At 41.4% G+C, this 19561-nt stretch overlaps 1 protein-coding gene across 5 annotated transcripts in view; it reads right to left on the reverse strand.

Moving 5' to 3' along the window:
• OXR1 (oxidation resistance 1) overlaps nucleotides 1–19561 on the reverse strand; it is a 465986-nt gene that overhangs the window by 102456 nt on the left and 343969 nt on the right. For 3 of the 5 annotated variants that reach the window (XM_054017343.1, XM_054017341.1, XM_054017346.1), the window contains 3 exons: nucleotides 18837–18944; nucleotides 17489–17602; nucleotides 12858–13010 (listed from right to left, as the gene is read on the reverse strand). In XM_054017343.1, the coding sequence (XP_053873318.1) occupies nucleotides 12858–13010; nucleotides 17489–17602; nucleotides 18837–18944 (375 nt within the window). Of the gene's footprint in view, nucleotides 1–12857; nucleotides 13011–17482; nucleotides 17603–18836; nucleotides 18945–19561 lie in introns of all 5 variants that reach the window. The other 2 variants (XM_054017342.1, XM_054017340.1) reach the window with 1 other exon arrangement.

Consider the following 19561-nt stretch of genomic DNA (forward strand, 5'->3'; position numbering starts at 1 on the left):
CTGGGTTAGGCTAAAAGGGGTAAAAAACAAGAGAGATGTCATGCTAGGAGTCTACTACAGGCCACCTAGCCAGGTGGAAGAGATGGATGAGGCTTTTTTTTAAGCAACTAACAAAATCATCCAAAGCCCAAGACTTGGTGGTGATGGGGGACTTCAACTATCCGGATATATGTTGGGAAAATAACACAGCGGGGCACAGACTATCCAACAAATTCTTGGACTGCATTGCAGACAACTTTTTATTTCAGAAGGTTGAAAAAGCTACTAGGGGGGGAAGCTGTTCTAGACTTGATTTTAACAAATAGGGAGGAACTCGTTGAGAATGTGAAAGTAGAAGGCAGCCTGGGTGAAAGTGATCATGAAATCATAGAGTTTGCAATTCTAAGGAAGGGTAGAAGGGAGAACAGCAAAATAGAGACAATGGATTTCAGGAAGGCAGATTTTGGTAAGCTCAGAGAGCTGATAGGTAAGGTCCCAGGGGAATCAAGACTGAGGGGAAAAACAACTGAGGAGAGTTGGCAGTTTTTCAAAGGGACATTATTAAGGGCCCAAAAGCAAGCTATTCCGCTAGTTAGGAAAGAAAATGTGCCAAAAGACCACCTTGGCTTAACCATGAGATCTTGCATGATCTAAAAAATAAAAAGGAGTCATATAAAAAATGGAAACTAGGACAGATTACAAAGGATGAATATAGGCAAACAACACAGGAATGCAGAGGCAAGATTAGAAAGGCAAAGGCACAAAATGAGCTCAAACTAGCTACGGGAATAAAGGGAAACAAGAAGACTTTTTATCAATAAATCAGAAGCAAGAGGAAGACCAAAGACAGGGTAGGCCCACTGCTTAGTGAAGAGGGAGAAACAGTAACAGGAAACTTTGAAATGGCAGAGATGCTTAATGACTTCTTTGTTTCGGTCTTCACTGAGAAGTCTGAAGGAATGCCTAACATAGTGAATGCTAATGGGAAGGGGTTTGGTTTAGCAGATAAAATAAAAAAAGAACAAGTTAAAAATCACTTAGAAAAGTTAGATGCCTGCAAGTCACCAGGGCCTGATGAAATGCATCCTAGAATACTCAAGGAGCTAATAGAGGAGGTATGTGAGCCTCTAGCTATTATCTTTGGAAAATCATGGGAGACAGGAGAGATTCCAGAAGACTGGAAAAGGGCAAATATAGTGCCCATCTATAAAAAAGGGAAATAAAAACAACCCAGGAAACTACAGACCAGTTAGTTTAACTTCTGTGCCAGGGAAGATAATGGAGCAAGTAATTAAGGAAATCATCTGCAAACACTTGGAAGGTGGTAAGGTGATAGGGAATAGCCAGCATGAATTTGTAAAGAACAAATCGTGTCAAACCAATCTGATAGCTTTCTTTGATAGGATAACGAGCCTTGTGGATAAGGGTGAAGCTGTGGATGTGGTATACCTAGACTTTAGTAAGGCATTTGATACGGTCTCGCATGATATTCTTATCGATAAACTAGGCAAATACAATTTAGATGGGGCTACTATAAGGTGGGTGCATAACTAGCTGGATAACCGTACTCAGAGAGTTGTTATTAATGGTTCCCAATCCTGCTGGAAAGGCATAACGAGTGGGGTACCGCAGGGGTCTGTTTTGGGACCGGCTCTGTTCAATATCTTCATCAACGACTTAGATATTGGCATAGAAAGTACGCTTATTAAGTTTGTGGATGATACCAAACTGGGAGAGATTGCAACTGCTTTGAAGGACAGGGTCATAATTCAAAATGATCTGGACAAATTGGAGAAATGGTCTGAGTTAAACAGGATGAAGTTTAACAAAGACAAATGCAAAGTGCTCCACTTAGGAAGAAAAAAATCAGTTTCACACATACAGAATGGGAAGTGACTGTCTAGGAAGGAGTACGGCAGAAAGGGATCTAGGGGTTATAGTGGACCACAAGCTAAATATGAGTCAACAGTGTGATGCTGTTGCAAAAAAAGCAAACATATTCTGGGATGTATTAACAGGTGTGTTGTGAGCAAGACACGAGAAATCATTCTTCCGCTCTACTCTGCTCTGGTTAGGCCTCAGCTGGAGTATTGTGTCCAGTTCTGGGCACCGCATTTTAAAAAAGATGGAGAAATTGGAGAGGGTCCAGAGAAGAGCAACAAGAATGATTAAAGGTCTTGAGAACATGACCTATGAAGGAAGGCTGAAAGAATTGGGTTTGTTTAGTTTGGAAAAGAGAAGACTGAAAGGGGACATGATAGCAGTTTTCAGGTATTTAAAAGGGTGTCATAAGGAGGAGGGAGAAAACTTGTTCACCTTAGCCTCTAAGGATAGAGCAAGAAGCAATGGGTTTAAACTGCAGCAAGGGAGGTCTAGGTTGGACATTAGGAAAAAGTTCCTAACTGTCAGGGTGGTTAAACACTGGAATAAATTGCCTAGGGAGGTTGTGGAATCTCCATCTCTGGAGATATTTAAGAGTAGGTTAGATAAATGTCTATCATGGATGGTCTAGACAGTACTTGGTCCTGCCATGCGGGCAGGGGACTGGACTCGATGACCTCTCGAGGTCCCTTCCAGTCCTAGAATCTATGAATCTAGGGGCAAGAAGTGGGAAGGTGGAGGGGTGCACAGCTTCCTGCAGTTGAGGAGATTTCTGGGGCTGCATCTTACCTTGCCCCAGCTGCTCCATGCAGGGGAAGAATAAGTCCCGTCCTCCCCAACCCGTATAGCTACTGAGCCCGGCGCAGGGTAGGAGCCACCGGTTGGGGGTATCCCCAGTCCCATCCTGTGCCTCTGCAGTGATTTACCTCTCTATCGGCTGCTCCAGGTGCCTGAAACGACTGCTGGGGAGGGTTGTGTGACCACTCGTACAGCTTCCCTTTGCTTCCCCCTCATTTTCTGCAGGGAAGCAAATAAATCTGCGGGGACATGAATTCTGCGCACACACAGAGGTGCAGGTTTCCTCCAGGAGTAGTTTACAAATAAAAATAATTGATGAAAGCATATTCCTATAGACAATTACTTCCATATGATAAACGTGGAATCACCAGACTGGATCAGACCAAAGGTCTATCTAGTCCAGTAACCTGTCTGACCTAGTGGTGAGCACCAAACGCTCGAGAGCAAGGTGTAAGAATGAGAAAAAATGCAGGTGTGGAGTGGTGACACTCCCATATTACATCTCATCCTGATTTCTAGTAATTGAAGATTGGCTTAAGCACTGAAGCATGAGGTTTAATATTCCTTCCACTAAATTTCTAAGCATTGACACGAATATTCTGGATGTGAATATAAGAGTGTCCATTTATTCTTTTACATAGGGATTGTCCAGTTTGGACACAAGTCAGATATTTGGAATAGCAATATACAAAAACCTGTAGGAGAACACTTCAACCTTCCTGGACACACAATAGCAGATTTAAAGGTAGCCATCCTGCAGCAAAAAAACTTCAGGACCAGACTTCAAAGAGAAACTGCTGAGCTTCAGTTCATTTGCAAATTTGACACCATCAGCTCAGGATTAAACAAAGACTGAATGGCTAGCCAACTACAAAAGCAGTTTCTCCTCCCTTGGTGTTCACACCTCCTCAACTGCTAGAAGAGGGCTCAATCCTCCCTGATTGAACTAACCTCGTTATCTCTAGACTGATTCTTGCCTGCATATTTATACCTGCCTCTAGAAATTTCCACTACATTCATCTGATGAAGTGGGTATTCACCCACGAAAGCTTATGCTCCAATATGTCTGTTAGTCTATAAGGTGCCACAGGACTCTTTGTTGCATTTTACAGATCCAGACTAACATGGCTACCCCTCTGATACTTAAGAACTGAAGATTCAAAAAGGGATTAAGATCCACTTCCTGTGGCAGAGAGCACAACAGTTTAATTCTATGTTGTGTGAAAAAGCATTTCCTTTTATTGGTTTTGAATTTGCAACCTTTCAATTTTATTAAATATTTGTTTCTAATTCTGTTTAGATCCAATAGAGAATAGAGACAACTGTATGTTATTTTTAACTCTACATAAATAAATTACAATGATTTGGACATGTAAACATGCATACGTATTTGTTTTTCTTAAAGTTAATTAGGAATTTTAGGAAAAATTGTCAGAGCGGCCACCAGCAAGAGTTGGTGGCCACAGTCTGAGGCCACCAAAAATTTGTTGTGAGAACCCAACAGCTCACGTTCAATGGGCACAACATACACCTCTACCCAGATATAATGCAACCCGATATAACACAAATTCAGATATAACACAGTAAAGCAGTGCTCCGGGGAGGGCAGGGCTGTGCACTCCAGCAGATCAAAGCAAGTTCGATATAACGCGGTTTCACCTATAACGCGGTAAGATTTTTTTGGCTCCTGAAAACAGCATTATATCGAGGTTGAGGTGTATCTCTTTCCACCAAGTTATTGTGACAGACTGCCTGGAAGCACTTTAACAGAGATCTAGTTTTACTGCACATGCACATTTGACTTTCTGGCTTCAGCTACTGACGTGCTGAACTTGAATTCCAAGCTTAATCCTGAGTAATTTCAATACCTCCCTGCAAAGGGCGTGCCATGCTATGCACCAGGTGAGAAATCCACAGTACCCCAGCTGCACACACAAACATTAGAACCACCAGGTGATTTTGTAAACTTTTGGAGAGTTTTATTTAAGGGGGTTTTGTCTTGGGAACTGCTGCTCAAAATGACCCCACATTTGTACCACTAACTCAAACCCTTGCTTGAGTCAACATTTGACTTTTAGTACTTCAGATAACCTTTTAAACAGTATGCAACTCTCAACCTTAAACTTTTGCCATGATTAAACATGGGTGCAGTTAAATTCATCATTCAACCCTACACTTTGGTTTCTGATTCCTAGCCAGTTTTTGACCCATGACAATACTTGGCCTTTCACCACACACTACAATCTAGCTTTCTACATGGCTGCCTGTACAACCAGGGAGTTAGGTACTTGGTGGGAGAAAGAAGTTCAGTCCCTTTGGCAGGGACAAAATAGTCTCTCACCTTCTTAGATGAGTGGGAACATGATGCTGGGTATGTCAGACCACTCATTCTGGTTCTATGATGGCCTCATTAACCAGTAGCACCACCTTGCTTGGATCTGTAGGCTGCAGAACAGCTAGAAGCCAGTGCTGGGAGTCCTGAACTCCATCCAATACTATATGGAGGTCATTGACTATCCTCTGAAATAGTTCCTGGTACTGCCTATATTTCTCAGGAAGAGATGGTGAGGATGGAGTGACAACTTCATTAGGAGACAAGGATGAGGTTCTTATTAGGGCTGTCAATCACAGTTAACTCACATGATTAACAAAAAAATTAACTGCAATTAAAAATATTAATCACGATTAATCACACTTAAATAGAATACCAATTGAAATTTATCAAATATTTTGAATGTTTTTCTACATTTTCAAATATATTGATTTCTATTACAACTCAGAATACAAAGTGTACAGCACTCATTTTATATTTTTTATTACAAATATTTGCCCTGTAAAAATGATAAACAAAATAAATAGTATTTTTCAATTCACCTCGTATAAGTATTGTAGTGCAATCTCTTTATAATGGAAGTGTAACTTACAAATGTAGATTTTTTTTGTTACATAACTGCACTCAAAAACAAAACGTAAAACTTTAGAGCCTAACAAGTCCACTCGGTCTTACTACTTGTTCAGCCAACTGCTAAGACAAACAAGTTTGTTTATATTTACGGGAGATACTGCTGCCTGCTTCTTATTTATGTCATCACCTGAAAGTGAGAACAGGTATTCCAATGGCACTTTTGTAGCTGGCGTTGCAAGGTATTAACGTGCCAGATATGCTAAAAATTCATATGCCCCTTCAGCCACCATTCCAAAGGACATGCTTCCATACAGACGACAATCATTAAAAAAATAATGCGTTAATTAAATTTGTGACTGAACTCCTTGCGGGAGAATTGTAGGTCTCCTGTTCTGTTTAACCTGCATTCTGCCATATATTTTATGTTCTAGCAGTCTTGGATGATGACCCAGCACATGTTCGTTTTAAGAATATGTCCACAGCAGATTTGACAAAAGGCAAAGAAGGTACCAATGTGAGATTTCTAAGGATAGATACAGCACTCGACCCAAGGTTCAAGACTCTGAAGTGTCTTCCAAAATCTGAGAGGGACGAGGTGCAAAGAATGCTTTCAGATGTCTTAAAAGAGCAACACTCCGATGTGGAAACTACAAAACCCAAACCACCAAAAACGAAAATCAACCTTCTGCTGGTGGCATCCGACTCAGATGATGAAAATGAACATGCATTGGTCCGCTCTGTTTCGGATCGTTATCGAGCAGAACCCAGCATCAGCATAAATGCATCTTCTGTAATGGTGGCTGAAGCATGAAAAGACGTATGAATCTTTAGCCCATCTGGCACATAAATATCTTGCAATGCCAGCTACAACAGTGCCATGAGAACGCATGTTCTCACTTTCAGGTGACGCTGTAAACAAGACGTGGGCAGCATTACCTCCTGCAAATTGTAACCAAACTCGTTTGTCTGAGCGACTGGCTGAAGTAGGACTGAGTGGACTTGTAAGTTCTAAAGTTTTTACATTGCATTAAAAAATAAGTTATTTTTTGTACATAATTTTACATTTGTAAGTTCAACTTTCATTCATATACTATTTTTTGTCTTTTTTACAGTGCAAATATTCGTAATCAAAAATAAAGTGAGCAGTATAGACTTTGTATTTTGTGTTGTAATTTAAAATCAATATATTTGAAAATGTAGAACACATCCAAAAATATTTAAATAAATGGTATTCTATTATTGTTTAATCACGTGATTAATTGCAATTAATTTTTTTAATCGCTTGACAGCCCTAGTTCTTATTGATACCTGCAGATTCACATCAATGTTCTCCTCCTTGTACTCTGACAGATTCAGTGGATGCAGCATTGGAGAGTTGTGGTATAATTCATGGATGGAGCTGGGGCACCTTCCTGAGGGCTTCAAGAGCCCCAATAAAGGCCAAAAGGAGGGACTGGACGGGGAAGATCCCAGGATATCACGTACTAGCAGCCCCTGGGAAAGTCATATCTGGCAGGATGTTGTTCAGATCTGACTGCCTGTCAGGGCTCAGCTTTTTACTAGGAGATGATGGACCACCCAGAGTGTTTGACTCAGTCTAAGAACTGCTCTCCCCCCGTTGGTTGAGCCAATGGTACCAGAGGGTGGGTACTCAAGCCTGAGAGTTGGAGAGGAGATGTTCTAAGGTCACCAATGCAGTTTCATCCTCCAATGTGGCAATATCCCTCAGGAGGAATGCGCCGGAGAGGAGATAGAGGGCAAGAGAGAAAACATCCTCCAGTGTAGTGTAGGTGTCTGTATGACCCAGTGTTTGGGGCATTCCGACAGTCAGGACTGATGGCTAGGATGCATCTTGGGAAGTTGTAGTGGGGCAGTCTTTTGAAGGACGGGCCAGTACAGAGTAAGAATCAGGTCCAGCACTTCTGGATGGAGCTGGTAGGTGTCGGTCCTTGTGTTTCAGAGCTGAAGCCATTGACAATGCTGATAGATCCATTTTCTTACAGGCTTTACCCTCCAGCCTGGGGGTCTTTAGAGGTCCTAGAGCCATCAGATCTTCACACAAAGGCCTGAACAGGCTCAGGGAGGAATCCCTTCTTTTATGGACAGATCTGGAAAGGGATCGGTCCTTGCAACTATGAGAGTGCCTCCTACAGTAACTCCTCACTTAATGTTGGAGCTAGCTGAGGGGGGCTTGGAACCAAGGTGGACTGGCAGGCCCCTCCCCTCCAGCAGCTACCCCAAGTTCCCTGTGCAGCAGCCGCCCAGCAGGCTATCAATTGCGGAGCAGTTCAGCTGTTCCTCCCTCCACTGCCATGTGCTGCTCCTGCCCTCGGTCTTGGAGCTGCTCCCAGAAGCCTCCTGCTTGCTGTGCAGAGATGAGGAGGAAAAGGGGTGCTAATGTCAGGGTGTTCCCCTCCCCCCCACTCCTGTACCCCATCGCCACAGAATTTGGGGGGACATGACAGGGCTCAGGACAGAGGGAGCTTGCTGGCAGCAGCTGCTGTCTCAACTTGCTGATCTACTTAAAAAGGCAGTGTACTTAGAGTGCGGTCAGAGTACTTAAAGGGGCAAGACGAGTCCCTCTCTTTTACACACACGGTGTGTCTCTCTCTGCCAGGCTTCTCTCCTCCCTCCATTCGTGCTGCCTTGTAGAGTATGAGGCTACATTAACAATAATGTGTTAACTCTTGAGGGCTCAGCCGAGCGCTAGTTCATCATTTAGCAGTAAGGCATTCCCTGGGAAATATCCCACCCTCTGACTCCACCACCTAAACCAGGCTTCACAATCATTGCAGTTTGTTTAAAAAAAATTTTTCTTTTTTTGGCGCCATAACACACACAACCCTGGAAACTAATCTCCCACACTTACATTAATTCTTATGGGGAAATTGGATTCACTTAACATAGTTTCGCTTAAAGTAGCATTTTTCAGGAACATAACTTCAACATTAAGTGAGGAGTTACTGTACTGTCATGGGAAGCCTAAGAAGAAGAGTCCTTGGGCTTAGCAGCTGTAGACTCTGCTCCTAAGCTCGTGCTCAAAAGGGCACTGCTCATCTGATGGGCCCAATATACTGGGGGGGGGGGTCTCCCTAGCCCACATCAGAGCATAGACTCAGACTTCCCTGTTAGATGTTTCCTTAAGCAAAGCTCAGGAGCTGTGTGTGTTTGCAATGGAAATGAACAGATGTTGCACTTTGCAGCAATAAACAGTAGAGACAGCATTGGCGATCATCACTCACAGAGAAGGAGCAATGGCAGGAGACAGTTCTTGAACCTGGGACTCTGGGCTTATTTCCAGACTCTACGGAGGGGGTCCCCCAACATGAGGAGAGCTACTGCACATGTGTGGGCCAATGCACACAGCTTGTTAGAATGCCCAGACTCTGGCACATGGCATGCATGCGCACCTACATGTGGAATACATAAAGGGACCAGCACTCAAAGAACTTTAAGTTAGATAAGCACACAAATCTAGATATGTCATGAGCTACATTAGTGAGGAAGCAAACAACCCATCTCTCCAACACATCTACTCAACCTCCAGTTCAATAAGAAAGGTTCATAAAAGCAATTCTGGTGGAGGAACACACTGAACAAGACTAAGGGGGAGACTTTCAGTAGTACCTAAGGGATTTAAGAGTACAAGTTAATAGGACTCTCTTCCATCCCCCAGACAACAGAAGGGAATTTTGGTTCAATATGTAGAAATAAAGTTTTTATTAGAACAAACCACCTATCAACTCTGAAGGTTTCCCAGTCAAGTAGAGGTGCAGGAAATGCTTCAAGATGCCAAAAGAGAGGGTTTAGAGTTTAGGGTAAAAATACCAAAGAGCGGAACGTAGAAATCTAGAAGCCTAAACTTCAAAATAAATGGGAGGCCTGAAAAGTTTATGATTAAAGCTACGATAAACAGGCAGGTTATGGGCAAAAAACAAACAAACAAAAAAATCATGGGCAATGACTAGTTCATGACTTATACTATAAATACCCCTATTTAATCTTTTGGGGGCGGGGGGGGGGAGGAGAAAATGGCTGGAGGGGCGGTGCCGGGGGGACCCGATACTGGGGGAAGTCTGTGGCACCAATGGCTGGGGGGAGCCCTGGAGGGTTCCCCGGCTGCTCCTGCCACCACGTGTGGGGGGGGCGACCCTGGACCCCGCTTAGGTGGCCCCGAGGGCCACCCGCATCGGCCACTGCTTGGATGGTCCTCGGGGCCGGCTGCTGGAGTTGGGCCACCCCAGCAGCAGCTGGCACGGTTGGCTGTGGGGCTGCCCAAGAAGCTGGTTGCAGAGCTGCTCCAGCTGCAGCCAGTGTGGCGGTCCCCAGGACGCCTGAGCATCGGTCCCCAGGAGTAGCTGCTTGGCTGGCTGTGGGGTCAGCCACACTGGCCGCTGCAGATGTCACGGATGGATTAACTTCTTAAGAGGAAGATTACCTAGTGGTATTTTTAGACATGACCACAAACACGTGAATTGTTTCTGTAAACATGCCTGTAACAGGGACTTTGGTGGGCTGCATGGCCTACTTGTTAATGTCCACCCACTCTCCTGAAGACAGTGACAGGGGAGCCTGAGGCCCACCCACTCCATCAGGTCCTGACCCAGAGACCTAAGAGGGTAAAGAGTTTGGCCTCTGAGTTACCCTCTCTGGGCTACTTCCTACTACTGCCTTCCTCCCTCAGCCTCTGGTCTCAGATAAGGAAAAATGAAAAAGAAACCAAACCATCAGCACCAGCCAGGCTCAGCATATTATTCTCTTCCCTCAGAGAGGCTTCTCTGGCCCTTTTGTCAGAAGACTTCAGGATAGGTCTGTACTCCTCCCCTCTAAACTGGGTTGCTCCCTATTCAACCCCGTCTCTCCAGTTGGAGCATGCTCTGCAGGGCTGGTGGGATAGGGCTACCTGTGCCATCCTTTAACCCTTTCCAACTCACTGTGGGATTTGTGTACAATGCCCTTATTCTTTTCAAAATAGAAAAACTGCATGTCTGTAAGAGGATGGGAGAGGTAGATACGCTGGAGGGTAGGGATAGGGTCCAGAGTGACCTAGACAAATTGGAGTATTGGGCTAAAATAAATCTGATGAGATTCAACAAGGACAAGTGCAAAGTCCTGCACTTAGGATAGGAGAATCCAATACACAGCTACAGGCTGGGGACCAACTGGCTAAGTGGCAGTTCTGCAGAAAAGGACCTGGGAATTACAGTGGACGAAAAGCTGGATATGAATCAACAGTGTGCCCTTGTTGCCAAGAACAAGGATTGGGCATATTGGGCTGCATTAGTAGGAGCACTGCCAGCAGATCGAGGGAAGTGATTATTCCCCTCTATTTGACACTGGTGAGGTCACATCTGGAGGACTGCATCCAGTTTTGGGGGCCCCACTACAGAAAGGATGTGGACAAATTGGAGAGAGTCCAGCAGAGAGCAACGAAAATGATTAGGGAGCTGGGGCACATGACTTACGAGGAGAGGCTGAGGGAACTGGGCTTATTTAGTCAGCAGAAGAGAAGAGTGAGGGGGTATTTGATACCAGCCTTCAACTACCTGAAGGGGGGTTCCAAAGAGGATGGAACTAGGCTGTTCTCAATGGTGGCAGATGACAGAATAAGAAGCCATGGTCTCAAGTTGCAGTGGGACAGGTTTAGTTTGGATATTAGGAAAAACAATTTCACAAGGAGGGTGGTGAAACACTGGAATGGATTACCAAGGGAGGTGGTGGAATCTCCATCCTTAGCGGTTTTTAAGGCCTGGCTTGACAAAGCCCTGGCCGGGATGATTTAGTTGGGGTTGGTCCAGCTTTGAGCAGGGTGTTGGATTAGATGACCTCCTGAGATCTCTTCCAATCCTAATCTTCTATTATTCCATGACATGAATCAAAGCAATAAAGAATGGCAAGGTAACTAGGTGATCTTTAGGGAGTAACTTGAAGAAAGAAGCAGTAGTGTTTTGTCCTTTTGAATGGAAAGTTCATAACTAACACCTGCAGTTCTCACTCTTCCACCTGAGAATATGGCAATTCAAAAAAATGTACTTTAGAGAAACCCAAGGAAAAGCTAATAAGAGCTCAAAGAGATAGCCTATCAATTTCAAGTCCCACCTAGGAGAGGAGGACCAGGAGTGAAGTAAACCCACTGTGTACCACATTGGATTACGAGCAAAGACAGCTTTTTTTTTTTGGTAAGCTGGATACAGGTCTACACTATGAAAATTTTGCCAGCATAGCTAAGTGATTCAGGGATGTGATGAGGTGCAAGCTGCCACAAACATAGCTGTGCTGGCAACGGCAATAGTACTCAATATAGACGCAGTTATACTGTGCCAAATTTGCCAGTATAGCTTATTTCACTCAGGGACTGCTGGAAAAAGATATGCTGGCAGAAGTGCAGTTTGGCCTGCATCAGCTGAGTCCACACTAACAGTGCTTTGCTAATACACTATACCGGTATAGCTATATCAACTAAGTGCTCCTACTATAGGCTTGGATTGAGGACTAACAGAAGCTTTATCTATAGCCTAGCAGGCTGAAAGAGCATACTCAGAAAACAACCCAAAAGACTTTGAATGCAAGCTGAATGAGTTGCCTACATTAAGACAAAGCACCTCAGACTCCTCAGGACTTGCTGATCCACTTCCTAGACCTATTCATTTCTGTGACATGGAATTCTTCATTAGTGGACTTAGCAGAAGGCTTTGGAGGAAGATCTCAGTTCCTAGTAGATCAATCAGTTGCCTCCAGCATACTTGAACAGAGCTCCAATGCTTGTGAACTGAGCTAAAGCTTATCAGACTTCGGGACATTTGCTTCAGAAGACATGCGCTAACCATACAAGGGACTTTTTGCTATACTTGGGATACTGCCATTGCATAGAAGATTTTAAAATTTTATGTTTATATATACATACATACATTTATATACATACATACATATACACACACACACACACACACACACACAGTCATCAGAGTCCAACTAGGAAGCCACCCTTAGGGACTGCTAGTATGGGAGGGTTATATAACCTACATGTCGTTAAGGCACATGCAGTCACCTTACAATGTTGCTACAAGGCAACCTATCACAACTAGTTGCATTATAAATCAGTTCTCTTGATGTGCTAAAGGCTAAAGAGTCTGGGAATCTAGAGAGAGTACTTAGGAAAAATGTATGAAATAAATATCAGTCTATTATAGTGAAGTGAATTACTTGTACTTCCCATTTTACAAAAAAATTAACTTTAAAGTTTATCTAAAAACATACAGCATGGTTTAAGAGTTAGAGTGAGGAGTTTAAGTACCTTGCCATAAGTCATGTACTTGCAATTAATTTTGAGAAATTTTTCAGTAAATGCTTCTTCCTCCTCTGATGTGGAGGATACCACTCTTGCAGGCCGAAAACATGCATAAGCTGGTGAAGCAGCTGCCTCTTTTCGCTGGAGCCCATCTGGATCCTACAAAAGGAAAGACATTGTTTTCCAAAGTACAAAAAAGAACACTCTCCTATGATCCCTGTATATTTACATATGCGTCATTAGTTTTAGTTCAACATTTAAAAGTCTTCTACGTTTCGTTCCAAGAGCATTTGACAGAAAAACAACTGAAATCATGGCTCCCAATACATTAATTTGAAACACAGACCAGATATAAAAGGGCCATTATCCTCAGCTAATGGAAATCAGCATAGTTCCATTGAAGCCTAGCTTGTTGACTTTTACAACCTGAAGACCTGACCATAACCATCAGGCAATGAGAGTAGACAGTGTAGCATTTGAAATACCCATGTTGCGCAAAAGGTAGGTGAGAAGAAAACTGTGTGTATGATGTCCTTCTGGCTTCCATGTCAAAATAAAGTTATAATTGCATGGCCAAACTCTTCCCTCAGTTACTCTTCCGCAACACCAATGAAGAAAATGGGAGATCACAGATGTAAGCTAGGGACGTGTTTGGCTCACGGGATCTATACATAAAACCAGTGAAAACAAAGCTTGACTTTCAGCTCCTTGTCTGAGGTTGAAGCACTCGTAGTTAGGAAAAAGACTGCGTAAGTCTTAATAACTAAATCACATCTGCTACAGAAGAAGTGATTGACATAAAAACATGGAACCTCACAGTGGACTTTTTTAAAATAAAAAGGCAGCTTAGGACCTACACCAGGACTATTTCTTAGTGGACTTATACAGAAACAAGATGGGGGACTCCGTTTCAAGTCTACATTACTCTTAACACAAAGCTAAAAAACAAAACAATACCTACTGGAAAACACTCACGTTTTAAACACTTTTTTTGGCAGAAAAAACTGCTATTTTCAGTTACACTGACTACTATATTTATGCTCTACGACTTACATCTTCTCTGCTATCCCACTCTCAGATCTCCATTACTACTACATTTAACTATTGGTACTATATAGCACAGAGGTGTGGCAGATGGTTATCTAGCTGTCAGTTCATTTTGGTTTTTCACCTTACTTTAGGGCTTTTCTACAATTGGAAGGTTACCTAAATACATAGTTATTCTAGAATACTCTAGAACAGCAATTGTAAAACTACCAAGTGTTGGCAAGCCCACAGACTAAGTTTGTCAAGGCAGAATTCTTCTCTCCCCTTCCTCCCCCACAAATGCCATGCACACCTTTATGGCACTGTATAAAAACCCCTCAGTATCAGTTCTCTCTATCTCAGAAGAGAAATAGTACGCTGTTTTCAATCATTTCTAGATCACATTTTCCCCAAGCAAAACAAAAAACTAGATTAAACAGTGATAGTGGCCAAATGAGACATTGTAGGAATGGCAGGTACAAGGTACATCAGGAATCAAAATACTCAAAAACCAGTGGGAGAACACTTTAACCTGTCTGGTCATTCAGTGACAGACCTGCGGGTGGCTATATTACAACAGAAAAACTTCAAAAACAGACTCCAAAGAGAGACTGCAGAGCTAGAATTGATATGCAAACTAGACACAATCAACTCCGGTTTGAATAAGGACTGGGAATGGCTGAGCCATTACAAACGTTGACTATCTCCCCTTGTAAGTATTCTCACACTTCTTATCACACTGTCTGTACTCGGCTAGCTTGATTATCACTTCAAAAGTTTTTTTTTTTTTTTTTTTTTTTTTTTTTTTTCTCTTAATTAATTGGCCTCTCAGAGTTAGTAAGACAACTCCCACCTGTTTATGCTCTCTGTATGTGTGTATATATATCTCCTCAATATATGTTCCATTCTATGCATCCGAAGAAGTGGGCTGTAGTCCACGAAAGCTTATGCTCTAATAAATTTGTTAGTCTCTAAGGTGCCACAAGTACTCCTGTTCTTCTTTTTGCAGGTACAAGGTAGGCAGACATGCTGGTGGAAGAATTTTGTATTGCTTCCAATTACTGACATTTCTCCTCTCTGATAATTAGTTTAAAACTGCTGCTCTGAAAGATCTCTTAAAGTACTAGATTCATAACTCGTATTCAACATTATCCGAAGCGGCATTTCAAGTTTTCAGAAGCTATACCTTCTTCATTAGAGCCTCTTTTGCAATGGTTTATCAGATTGGTAGATAGGAACCCACATACACTACGTGTCCTTGCATTCTGCCCTTCCAGCACAGTCCCAAAGCAGGTTCTCACAACCATGTTTGAATATAAATATTAGCCTCAAGGCACAGCACTAGTATACACAATATAAGTCACAACTGATATAATTATCAAGTAGGCTAATTTATTCCTGTAATATTGAAGAGTGATTCTGTGCAAGTCACATGGAAATTCACTCCCTCCCTTTTAAAATACTGCTTAATTTTTAAAATAAGCCTTCTGAGTAAGATACGCACATTCTAATTGGTAATCCCAATTAAAAAAACAAAATGATCACAGAATCCACTTACCATGGATAAGCTTATTGTTTTTAACAAATTCTAGTGATTACTGTACCATTTGACTCCGATGTTCAGAATGAGCAAATAACCACTCAAAAACAAATAGGATAACAACTGTTCCTTTGACAAATAAAGGATAACAATTGTTCAGAACAACTGTTCTGAAGAAGTGAGGTTCTTACCCACGAAAGCTTATGCTCCCAATAATTCTGTTAGTCTCAAAGGTGCCACAGGACCCTCTGTTGCTTTTTACAGATTCAGACTAACACGGCTACCCCTCTGATACTCAACTGTTCCTTAGGAGCTTATTGTAAATGACAGTAACGGAATCCTCAGTTAGGAAGGTCTATGTGCTTCCTCGCTTTTTTCATGTGCCAGAGAGGCACAATCGGGTTAGATTACAGTTCAGGATCTATTTTACTTATCCATTAAAAAAAATGAAGGACAATGATTAGCAAAAAATTGTATGATTTTCATGTGTGAAAGTCTGAACAATGTAAAGTGACATTCTACTTTATAGAACACCAAACACCAAATTCAAAGTAATGTAATTTAAATGAAAATCCAGGATTATAACTGGAATACAAGGTATTGGTTACCAAGTACTTTACTTTCATGTGTTTAGGAAATGCAGAACAGTTTTTGATTTTTTTTCCCTATATGGTAGTTTAAATAAATTACCAAAATAAGTGAAACTGGTGTGATTATATTGTGTTATTTTGACAAATAAAATATGCAGAATTTTGCATTTTTGCTGCAGAATTCTGGAGTTTTTTGGCGCAGAATTCCCCCGGGAGCAATTATTGCATATAAGAACATCAGAACAGCCATACTGGGACAGACCGAAGGTCCATCTAGCCCAGTATCCTGTCTTCCAACAGTGGCCAATGCCAGGTGTCTCAGAGGGAATTAACAGACTAGGTAATCATCAAGTGATCCATCCGTCGCCCATTCCCAGCTTCTGGCAAAACCAAGGCTAGGGACCTGATCCTGGCTAATAGCCATTGATGGATCTATCCTCCATGAATTTATCTAGTTCTTTTTTTTAAACACTGTTACAGTCTTGGCCTTCACAATATCCTCTGGCAAGGAGTTCCACAGGTTGACTGGGCATTGTGTGAAGAAATACTTCCTTTTATTTGTTTTAAACCTGCTGCCTATTAATTTAATTTGGTGACCCCTAGAGTTCTTGTGTTATGAGAGAGTAAATAATACTTCCTAATTTACTTTCTCCATACCAGTCGTGATTTTATAGACCTCTATCATACCCCCCATTAGTCATCTCTTTTCCAAGCTGAAAAGTCCCACCCTTATTAATCTCTCCTCATACGGAAACTGTTCCATGCCCCAAATCATTTTTGTGGCCCTCTTCTAAACCTTTTCTAATTCCAATCTATCATTTTTTGAGGTGGGGCGACCACAGCTGCACACAGTATTCAAGATGTGGGCTTTATGGATTTATAAATAAACCATGGATTTATATAGAGGCAATATGATATTTTCTGTCTTATTTCCTATCTCTTTCTTAATGATTCCCAACATTCTGTTCACTCTTTTGACTACCGCTGCACATTGAGTGGATGTTTTCAGAGAACTGTCCACGATGATTCCAAAATCTCTTTCTTGAGTGGTAACAGAAAATGATGGGGTCTATATTAGCTATGTATAGTTGGGATTACGTTTTCCAATGTACATTACTTTGCATTTATCAACACTGAATTTCATCTGCCACTTTGTTGCCCAGTCACCCAGTTTTGTGAGACCTGTTTCTAACTTTTCGCAGTCTGCTTTGGACTTAACTGTCTTTAATAGTTTTGTATCATCTGCAAATTTTGACACTTCACTGTTTACCCACTTTTCCAGATCATTTATGAATATGTTGAACAGTATGGTCCAAGTACAGACTTCTGGGGGGACACCACTATTTACCCCTCTCTACACTCTGAAAACTGATCATTTATTCCTACCCTTTGTTTCCTATCTTTTAATCAGTTACTGCACACATCTCACTAAACATGGAAAAGATTGTTATTACCCTTGAAAAACATATACCTACACTTACTGTAGCCTTGTCAAATTCAGCTTCTGAAGATGTAGGTGACAAGGGACTTATGGGACTAAGAGATGGGGAGCTCTCCGCACTAGAAACATATTCTGGGTCAGGAACATATAAAATCTATAAAGAAATTGAACACATGCTGTAGTTAACAGTTACATTAAGAGTTTCATTGACATTTTGATGCAGATTTGTTGTCTCAAGTTATTTTATGAAATTTGGTCTGCTGGAGTTAATTTATGCTTTAGAATTAAAAAAACAGATTTAGTTGTGAATTACCAATTTTACTGTCAACACTTTTCTAGCAAAGCAAGCAGTATTAATAAAGTCTTCTCTATTAATAGGTTCTTGAGGCAAAGAATGCATTGACATATCATAGAAACATGCCATATAACAAATCCCCCATTGGTTTCCATCATGGTGTGTCAAACAGTGTGCAATAAAACAAATCTTGTTTAAAGCAATTCATGAAATGAGTAAATATATACCCACACAATGTATTTTTGAGCCTTTAAATATTTAAAATTCTGTAAACCTATATTAAGGCTGACTGTTAGCAGTAATAATAGTGCCGATAGTACCCAAGTAAACAGAAGACCATAAAGTAAGAAATTTACAGCATGCCCAGAAACACCAATTCAGACTTGTCCAATGCTGTAATAAATACTATTATGAATACTTGCACAAAGTGTACCATGTCTCTGGCCTTTTCATAGATTGCTATTAGTCTATCATTTAGAGTCAATAAGATACACTGCTAGGGAACACATTCAGTGTATTCATCCCAATTAAACAAAGTTGGTCATCTATTTCCCAATTCAACTCTTTACAAAGCATGCCAAAAACTAGGTTAGTCTAAATTTATTTGCTTCTCAGATCCATTCTCTTGGGAATGGCATGAACGGTGTTGCACAGCTTTTGCAGCAGCTGGAAATAACAGTAGCAGTAAGTCATGCTTATAGCTTTAGAAATACTGCTACCGCCCAATATTTATCCTATATCCATTTACAAAAAATAAATTTGTCTTGAACCTGAAAAAGTTACCTTATGATTCTAAATATGCTAGCTTTTATCAGTCTTTCCAAATTTAATTTAAGAGAGATAGTAAAGACTGGGTTAGACTGTGACTGACTCCCATTGGTAGCAGTTACTCAACTGAGTAATCCAGTGGGTGTCTGGAGTTCACTAACGCTAACTGAAGAATCCTAAATACATCTTCAAAAAGATAGGATGTCTTATATGTTGAGAAAAACTCATCCCATTGTTTTCAGTAGAAGTGGTAGACAAGCATTCTGAACATCTTCCTCTATTTCCACCAAACCCAGTTTATGTTGAAGTAATTAATAGATAATACCTGTCCAGGAACAACTGCTCGGGAGAAAAATTTGTTTAATTGAACCAGTTCATTCGGTGTCGTATCAAATTTCAAGGCAATACTGTTTAGAGTGTCTCTTGATTCAACCTGTATCAATGAAAAGAAAAAAATAGTTTTAAAAAAGTGGAAACTTAGATGTTTTATCATGTGCAGTTTGAATTTATAAAACTTTTAATGAAGTTAGTAATATATACAGTGCATAACTACTTTAACTAGGTACATTACACTTCACACATGCATGTACGCAGACTGACAGTGAGTAGCAAGGCATAGGCCAGTATCAAGGGCTATGCAAATATGCTTCTTGAAGCTAATGGTTCCTTCAAAGTCACCTACCTTCCATCTGTGCTCCCGAGCAACCACAGGAGTCATCTTACACATGTATGGCTGAAGGTTCAGACACTAGCCCAAAGGCCAAAGCTTCTGTCCTCTGCTCCAATGGAACCCAGCAAGAGATGCAAGAGACTATGTGACTGGCTTCATGCAGCTACTGATTTACCTCTACACCCCTCACCCACAAGAGGGGGCTCCACTAGCAGTGTATGCAATCTTTTATTATGGAGGACATTTCTTCCTTCTGTTTTCTATTGAACTAGAATTCAGTGAGTCAGTGATTTCAAGTAAAAAAAAAAATCTTGAACAAAAACTGAACATTATGACTGGAAGTAGGAATTAAGTAGGAGAAAGATTACCTTAGAACAAGT

Source organism: Malaclemys terrapin, chromosome 2, assembly GCF_027887155.1.
Source record: "Malaclemys terrapin pileata isolate rMalTer1 chromosome 2, rMalTer1.hap1, whole genome shotgun sequence".
Classification (NCBI taxonomy): Eukaryota; Metazoa; Chordata; order Testudines; family Emydidae; genus Malaclemys; species Malaclemys terrapin.